The sequence below is a fragment of the Archocentrus centrarchus genome, chromosome 5 (genome assembly GCF_007364275.1).
Source record: "Archocentrus centrarchus isolate MPI-CPG fArcCen1 chromosome 5, fArcCen1, whole genome shotgun sequence".
In the NCBI taxonomy this organism is placed as follows: domain Eukaryota; kingdom Metazoa; phylum Chordata; class Actinopteri; order Cichliformes; family Cichlidae; genus Archocentrus; species Archocentrus centrarchus.
The window spans coordinates 27,321,941-27,331,509 of NC_044350.1; the positions used below are offsets into that span (position 1 = coordinate 27,321,941).

Here is a 9,569-nt window from a genome sequence, read left to right on the forward strand (position 1 = left end):
CCGCTCATTCAACTCGTTTCTCACTGAACATGCAAAATTAGTGACGTTTATTTAAAAATGTTTGACTTATTTAAATAAAAGTTATGTAGAATTGTTTTAAAGGTAATCATTTTATTGCTTTTTTTTAGTGTCATTTTAGTTTAGTATATAAATTTTGTTGCATATCATATTATATAAACTGGTCATACATTTATTGCAGCATAATTTGCCTTACCACTGTCAGCTTTATGGGACTTACCTGCACAACTTAGTAACCTGTTACTCAGGCCTCAAGGTGCACCCCTCTGGAAGGAACAAAGGCAGGTACACAGGTGAGTAAAAGCAGACTGAGAATTAATTAAGTATAAGGTAACTGGTTAACATGCAGTTAATGTGCTGCCTTTTAGTCAACATTTGATATGTTAAACTGACTGACTGCAGAGACATCCATGTATTTGCTAATTTGTGGCAGAAGTGACTGAGAGCAAAGTTACCATAAAGCCGCAATAGCTGCAATGAAAAACGTGATTGAAATAAACCTGAATTATCCTTTAAGCAAACTAGATAAGACTTTTAACTTCTACACAAGTATAAGATGACCTGTTTTTAAAATAGATAAAAAAGTGAACCCCTTGGCAGTTTAAAGATTCTTCATACACATAATGTAGAATAACAGTCATCATCCTTCCTGTGCCACTTATGTCCAGGTTGCTGTTGTTCTAGTCTGTTCTGGAGCCTGTTTTTGGCCACTGATTGCAGATGATAATGCAACAGGTGGTATCTTAACCCCTCATTTATCCTCCACATGGTCATCAATCAGGTATTCAGTCACCTAAGATGTACAGTATGCCTCAGAAATGAAACACAAAACAACTCGAAGATTCCCATACACACAAAGAATAGTCTTTCCAGAACAGTTTCTCCAGTTTTCCACCTAAAACCGGATTGTACAGTACTGTGACCAGGCCACTGTGTTTAGGGTTTCTAACATTTGGCGCCCCCTATTGGTAGACTAGAAAAATAAACACATGGTTCAACGGCGCATCCATATGATCACCTGTATATATACCGAGCACAGAAAAATGCTTGTTTTGGATTATTTAAAGGAGAATTAGTTTTCACTGCAGCATAGGAAAACACAAAAAAGCCACCATGCGAAAAATTCTGCTAACTGTAGGAGGTGCTATTATTTTATTCATATTCTGATAAATGGAAAAATCAAATGAATAATCAAAATCTGACTAATCAAATCACGTGACATTTGTATATGCTGTAGGTTTTCATGTATAGCAAGTGGCCAGTGAGTTTAAAATACTGTATTGGCATTTCCTACCGGACTGTTGTGCACTAGAAAGCGCCTCTTTTATTTTTTTTTAATACATATATTTAAATGAGGAAAAAAAAATCTAAACTAATAATCATAAAAATAATGATTCAACAAAAATCTGTATGTAGTTGTTGCTTGTTCTGCATATGATGTTTGTGAGTTGTGACACACCAAAAGATAACTTTCATCCAGTTATATTCAATATCATGCATCATCTATCGCAGGTCAGTGGCAGAAGAAATATTTTTTACTTGAATATTAATACCTCCTTGTAAAATATCACAAAGACAAGTGAAATCTTTGCTACAGTGTTTTACATTTCATAGCAAATTCTACAGATGAAAAGTGAAAGTATGTAAATGCAGTAATTAATGTTGTGTGTCCAGAATGAGCTCATTTTATTGAACAGAATTATATATTTTGTATGTAAAACTTGATTTTCACCAGGTTGCTACTTAAAGCTGTAGCACCCTCTGCTGTTCAAGTCGGTTAACAACCAGCAATATTTTACATTTGCAATTTCATTTTAAAGATCATCAATCTTAGAAATAACACCTTAATTAAAATATCTTCTTATGAAGTTATTTTTAATTACAACGAGAGAAGTGTTAAACAACAGAATCGTTACATCAAATTCAGTGTGAGGAATATAAATTATTTCTAAATTTACCTTTTCACAAGTAAAAGGCTATTTATAAGATTTTCACATAATTTGCATTATATACTCACAATACATTGCATGTATAATATGTAATTTTTGATTTTTGAAAATGTTTCTCCAAATCGTGGTAATTATCAGAAAAACATATAGATATATCAAAAACTATTTTCATTTTTGCCAACTATGTTTTTCCTCCAAAACATGGTTAGGGCTACTTTGCATCACTGAAGACAACTTTTAAACTTGCAGGGTTAAAGAAGTGTAGGCACCAAGTGTCTCCCTTTGTATTGTTTGTTTTCAGTAACTGTCTTGTGTTGTGTGATAACACAAATCTGAAGTTTACCTGCAGCAAAACAAATCTTAATTACTGCCAATACCGTCTGTTTCCCATAAAGAGAATACAGCATTTTCAAAGCCAGTTTGTAGCACCTACTAACACCTGTGTGGGCATACAGAAATTTTGAAATTTTTTAAAATGGTATTTATTGTTTTGTATTAAAATAGTTAAATGCGATCAGCACAATTTATTACATTCAATCATTCGAGTGATCACTGAAAAGTACACAGTATAATGATTAGCTGTTAGTGAATCTTGGTTTAATATGTTCACAGGACCAACAGTGCCAGGAGTAGTCTGATTTAACCTCTGTTAGAAGTGGACAGGTTTTGGAGGGCTTCAGATGTAGCCAGATTATATGGATAGTGGAGAACAGATATCCAGTTTAAGACCTCCTGTTCCATGTTCTAATTGTTGTTTGCAAATGAAAATATATTTTTAAAAAGTTAATAAAAGCTAATAAAAGATGACATTTTCAAGATTGCATTTCAGTATATGTAGTCCCGTGAACCTGCATGCAACCAAAGATTGCTCAGACTTTGCTGGATAACAGAACCCAGTCTACAAACTTTGTTCTTATTTATATGCTTGTGGAATTTATGTCTTCTTCTCATGTATATGCTGCTGAATTTCGTTGCATGGAAATGTGCAACGACAATAAAGAATTTCTAAAAAAAACAGAAACCAGGAAGCTTTCTTGTTTATAGTGCTTAATGCTTGCTGTACTTCAGATTTTGGCACTGTTTCTTTGTTTCCACCAAACCCAGAAGGTTTTGGTTCCAGTCCGGTTTATCCAATGCTCAAAATGTAAACAATTGTTAAAGATGAACAAAGCAGGAACAATGTTATTTTAAATTTACAAATATTTTTCCATCTTTATAATCGTGACCCTGGCTAGTGAACTGATCCACAGAAAAGCCAGTTTGTTGGTATGAGAGAAGACACGGGTAAACCCCAGTTTGCTGTACAGCGCCACAGCTGCCATCTGGGTGGAGGTAGTCTCCAGCACCACTTTAGAGAAGCCTCGTTCCTTACAGAAATCAACTGCAGTCTGAGCCAGCCTGAAGCCGAGGCCCATTCGTCTGCACTGCGGTGCAACGATCATTCGAAACATTTCCCCATACTTTTCTGTCCCACTGTGTTTGGCTGCCACAGCCACCATACCAATGACCTGTGGTCTCCCTTCAACCTCAGCCTCTGCCACCCAGAAACAGTCATCAGATCTGCTCAGAAAGTTCCCAGGGATGTCCTGCATGTCAGTCCGAAGTCTCTCTCTGACGTACCCGCAATACATTTCATGACAGCAGCAGTAGATGACACCCACCCAGGCTGCTGGGAACAGCACAGCCCCAAACACAGAGCCAAGGAGGTATCCAACAACACCCAGAGCCAGCGTGATGGTGAGGTATAGGGGACTGGTCATGGCATTGCGAAAACACGGACAGATGTGCGCCCAGGGGCCAGTAGTGAACAGGGTCAGCACTGTGGCCTTGTCTGCAGGGCGGTACCGGCGGATCACCAGCGGCATGATGAACGTACCTACAAGAAAAAAAATTTTAAAAGTGAGAAATGACGTTGTTTTGGGCTAAATTATTAAGTATGACTCTTAAGGAAAATTAATTGTGTTTTATTACATTTTTAAAATTACTCCACAGTTGCGTTTAATTTTTAGCTACAAAAGAATTCCCCAGCTTTTGAGATAAAGTATATCTTATCCTAAAAACTAGCGATATGTTCTTTTGTGTCGACGATTCGAAGCGTGTCTGATCGAGTGAGATTATTGTGAACCGCGTTTCGAGACTTGTGTTGATGACGTATGTGGTGACGCTCGAAGCCTCGCGAGCCGGCCTTTCCACGTGACTGATTCAGGAAAAAGTTCGCAGATTTGGCGTAATTTGAAATATAAGGGGCAGCGAAACGCAATGGAAAAAAAAACAAACAAACTTGATGACCAGCACTGTGGATAAGCTGTTATTTTTAAATAAAAATTAATAAAATGTCCCTAATCACATAAGCACAGTTACAAAGGGCTCAGTTATATATTGTTACAAACTAAACATTCAATCGCTATATGGTTAAAAAAAAAAAACACTCAATAGCCACATTATTGGGCACAGGTCAACTGCCTGTCAACATACATACTATTCAGTGTATCATATGGCTGACAGACAAGCTGAGTATTTTAGAAACTGCTGCTCTATTGGGGTATTCCTATACAATCATCTCTAGGGTTTACATAGAGTGATCTGAAAAGGAGTAAATATCTTTCCACCAAGTGAAAACTGAGGCCTTACGAAAATTGGACAACAGAAGATTGAAAAGCGTTGCCTAGTCTCCATTTCTGCTGGAACATTTGAACGGCAGGTTCAGAATTTGCTGTAAGCAACATGAAAACATGGATCCATCCTGCCTTGTATCGGTGGTGGTGGTGCTGATACGGTGTTTGAGATAGTGTTAATTTCGTTGACGAAATATTTTCGTCATAGTTTTCGTCAATGACCCTTTTTTTCATGACAAAAACGAGACGATAACTAAATTAAAACTACCTAAAACAATAAAAACAATGACGAAACTGACACTTTCATCAACGAATGAAAACGAGACGAAAATGCTTGCCGGGGACGATATCCAATCAGAACTGATTTAGAATAGAATGCCTTTATTGTCATTATACAGGATGTACAATGAGATTGGAGGGCCACTCCTGTTCAGTGCCATGTAACAGAAAATCAAACTCTCTAAAATGAAAATAAAAATATAATAAAAATATTATAATCTAGTATAATCAATATGATCAAGAGATACACAGAAAATAAACAATGTGTAAAATATACAAAAAATAGAATGTATAAAAATATACATACATACATACATTGGTGCATCTGTACATTGTAAGAAAGTAAATGTGTGTATACATATAATAATGAAGATGATGAATATTGCACTTGGTGAATGAATATTGCACTAGTGAATGAATACTGGATATGACACAATATAGGAGTGATAGATATTGTTCAGTATGAATAATATAATATTGCACAGAGATGTGGGTGTTGCACAGTTACAGGATGAGTGTGTGAGTTCAGGGTGGTGATTGCTCTGGCGAAGAAACTGTTCTTGAGTCTGTTTGTTCTGGCTTTGATGCACCTGTAGCGCCTGCCAGAGGGCAGCAGGTCAAACAGGTCAAAGCCAGGGTGTGAGCTGTCCTTGATGATGTTCCTGGCTCTGCTGATGCAGCGGGAGGTGTAGATGTCCATCAGGGAGGGGAGAGGGCAGCCAACGATTCTTTGTGCTGTCTTGACTACCCTCTGAAGCCTGACCCTGTCTGCCTCAGTGCAGCTGCCGTACCATACTGTGATACAGTACGTCAGCAGGCTCTCAATGGATGAGCGGTAGAAGGTCAGCAGCAGGTTTGAGTCCAAGTTGTTCTTCCTGAGGACCCTCAGGAAGTGAAGTCGCTGCTGAGCCTTCTTGATAACAGCTCTGATGTTATCTGACCAAGAGAGATCAGCAGAGATGAGGACACCGAGAAACCTGAAGGTGTGGACCCTCTCCACACGCTCGCCGTTGATGTAGAGGGGAGCTGGGTCAGTCCTGTGCTTCCTGAAGTCGATGATGATCTCTTTTGGTTTTCATGGTGTTCAGTACCAGGTTGTTCTCTGAACACCAGGCTGTCAACTTCAGGACCTCCTCTCTGTAAGCTGCCTCATCTCCCTTTGAGATGAGTCCGACCACTGTGGTGTCGTCAGCAAATTTGACGATGAGGTTGTTATTGTGGGCCGGACTGCAGTCATGGGTGTAGAGGCAGTACAGGAGGGGGCTCAGCACACAGCCCTGTGGGGAGCCAGTGCTCAGTGTGCGGGTGGAGGAGAGATGGGGGCCAAGTCTCACAGTCTGGGGCCGGTTGGTTAAGAAGTCCTTGATCCAGGAACATGTGAGAGGGGGGAGGCCCAGGGTGTGCAGTTTGGTGGTGAGAATGTCCGGGATGATTGTGTTGAACGCTTAGCTGTAATCCACAAAGAGCATGCGGGCATAGCTCTGCTGCTGCTCCAAGTGGCTCAACACAGAGTGGAGAGCTACAGCGATGGCGTCCTCTGTGGATCTGTTTGCACGATATGCAAACTGATGGGTGTCGAAAGTGGGGGGCAGATGGTCTTTGATGTGCTGGAGAACCAGCCTCTCAAAGCACTTCATGATTACCGGTGTGAGGGCCACAGGGCGGTAATCATTTAGGCTGGTTACAGATGACCTTTTGGGCACGGGGATGATTGTGGCTGTTTTTAGGCAGGGGGGGATGACTGCTTGGGCCAGGGAGAGGTTGAAAATCCTGGTGAGAATCAGGGTGAGCTGGTGGGCACACGCTCTGATCACCTTGCCAGGTACTCCGTCTGGTCCAGCAGCCTTCCTGGGGTTCACTGTCAGGAGCACGCGCCGTACCTCATGCTCCTGGACAGTGAGTGGGGTGCAGCCTGGTGGGGGAGGTGGGGGGGGGGGGGGGGGGGGGGGCAGGACTGGAGCAGATGGGTGGTCCTGAGGCATCTCAAAGCGAGCAAAGAAACAGTTTAGTTCCTCTGCTAGTGACACACTCAGGTCTCCTGCAGTCACATCACAGCCTCTGAAGTTTGTGATGTTCTGAATGCCCTGCCACAACCTCCCGTGTGTTATTGCTGGACAGATGGGACTCTCTTCTCCTCCTGTAGTCCGTCTTGGCTTTTTTAATTCCTCTTTTCAGGTCAGCTCGAGCAGCACTGTACAGAGCTCTGTTGCCTGACCTGAAGGCAGCATCACGGGTTTTGAGGAGTGAACGGACCTGGCTGTTCATCCAGGGTTTCTGGTTAGGGAAAACCCGGATGTTTTTGCTAACAGTCACATTTCCGATACAGAACTTAATGTAGTCCAGTACGTCCCTGTGAATGTTTCTAGGTCCTCGTGTTCGAATAAGTCCCAGTCTGTGTATGCAAAGCAGTCCTGTAGGTCGGAAAGTGCGTTTTCAGGCCAGGTTGTAATGGTTTTTACAGTAGGCCTGGCTCTCCGTCTGAGGGGGGTGTATGCTGGGGTGAGCAGCAGGGAAAGATGGTCGGACTGGCCGAGGTGGGGGAGGGGTTTGGCTCTGTAAGCGTGCTTAATGTTGGAGTAAACATGGTCAAGAGTGTTCTCCCCTCTTGTAGAACATTTGACATGTTGGTGGAATTTCGGGAGTACAGTCTTTAAGTTGGCCTTGTTAAAGTCTCCCGCGATAATAAGAACACCGTTGGGGTGGACCCGCTGCTGTTCGTTAATGGCGTTCAGCAGGAGAGAGAGCGCCATGCTGACGTTAGCATCGGGAGCTATATACACAGCTGTGACGATCACTACTGTTAGCTCTCTGGGTAGAAAAAAAGGCCGACATCTTACAGACATGTACTCGAGGTCTGGGGAACAATGTTAATATTATTAATAATATGGGGAACAATTTAATTTTGTGACAGGGCGGGACAAGTTAGGAAAACATCCAATCAAATGCACAGTTGTACAAATTTGCTCTAAACCCGGAAGACCAAACAAGTCTGTGATTTGTCTTTACTTCTGATAGAACTAAGTTATGTAAAAGGTGTCAGCAGGGAGAAAGAAAAGAGCCGATATACGTATGGCAGACCGTTTATGGCAGGCCGTTTTAACATAAAATCCAAGCATAAAAAATCCAAACATAAAAAACAAGATATCTTGAATTAACTTTATGACTAGTCATAATTTAATTGTAGATATCTGAAATGTGAGTTTCAGATAGTCAGTAATTCATTGAAGATATCTTGAATTGAAGCCGCCAAACAAATGAATGGTAAATCTGACGTCATTTCGACTAGTCAAAACATAATTAGAGATATTTCAATTTACTAATACTTACTAGTCAGAATGTAATTGCGGATATCTTAAATTACCATTCTGGATAGTCAAAATGTAGTTTTGTCCAGTCAAAATGCAATTTCAGATATGTGGAATGTAAGTGAGGTGAATCGGATTTTATGTTAAAATGGCCTGCCATAAGTTTAGCGTTTGTGTTTAGAGAAACTCTCCACACCGCGGTGGATTAGCCTTTCCTAATCTTAGTCCTGAACACTGCCCTGTACCTTTCAGAGCGTGTCCTGCTGTAAAACGCTCGTATAATCTCACTAAGGTGGTGTTAATGATCAGGTGTGTGGGAAGCAGGTGAAACGCTAATGTTAATATTATTAATAATATTCCATAACTTTTAATAAATATTTAATTTTGTGTAAGTGTGTATAATGACTAATTCAAAGGAACTGAAGAAAAAGCATTTACATTTTACACCCTTTGTTTTAGTCAACTAAATCAACTGTAGATTTAGTCGACTATTATTCTTACGATAATTCATCTACTAAAACTAGACTAAAACTATTCAGATGACTAAATTATGACTTAAACTAAATTACATTTTCATCACAGGACTATGACTAAAACTAAATCAAAAATTGCTGTCAAAAATATCACTGGTGGTTGATATTTTCTTGGGAAACTCTGGGCCCCTTAGTACCTACTGAGCATTTGTTTAATGCCATAGCCTGAGTATTGTTGCTGACCACACAGTGTCCTAGTATATCCTTTGATGGCTGTTTGATCTAGTATTAGTGAGGTATGTCTAGGGGCCTCTGAGTTTGATCAGTAGGTTGGTTCATGGTGCAGATAATCAGTAGGTGCAGTCTTAAACTTAACAGTTGAAAGTCAGGTGTATTCAATTCAACAATTAAATGTTGCTCTTAACAAGATAATAATAATGATCGAATATATTTTACAACATTTGCGCTTTGCCTTGGCTTAAAATACTACTTCACCATAGAACGTATTCGTTATTTTAGTCTTTTACGCCTTTAACTGCACACAGCATGTCATAAACTAAACTTAAGCTAACATTGTAGTTTGGGAGAAAAAAACAGCTTTTCTATTCAAGATATCTCAAACGTCATTCTGACTAGTCAGAATGTTAATTTAAGATATCTTAAATAGAAAATCTGTCTAATTCTAGATAGTGCTTCTCTAAGGTAAGAACTGTAAATTATTCTGTCAAATATTCTTCATTCATGACCTTACCTGTTCAGGTAAAATTACCTTGGTACACTCTTAACCCAAATTAGTTGAGTTTACTAGAAAATCGCGTGGAAACTCGTTGCCTTAAACCATTCTAGTTTTTACACAAAGATGAAACTAAACATGTTTAGTAGTCTTTACTAAAATTGATTAGCTCATATAAATTTCTTCCTATTTATGAG

General features: G+C 39.9%; 1 protein-coding gene across 1 annotated transcript; it reads right to left on the bottom strand.

The window, feature by feature from the left end:
• Positions 1 to 3,160: 3,160 nt before the first annotated feature.
• nat8l2 (N-acetyltransferase 8-like 2) lies at positions 3,161 to 3,835 on the bottom strand. The gene has a single exon (XM_030730302.1). It carries the CDS (start codon positions 3,830 to 3,832, stop codon positions 3,161 to 3,163), a length of 672 nt encoding a protein of 223 aa, XP_030586162.1. The 5' UTR covers positions 3,833 to 3,835.
• Between the last annotated feature and the right edge of the window lie 5,734 nt (positions 3,836 to 9,569).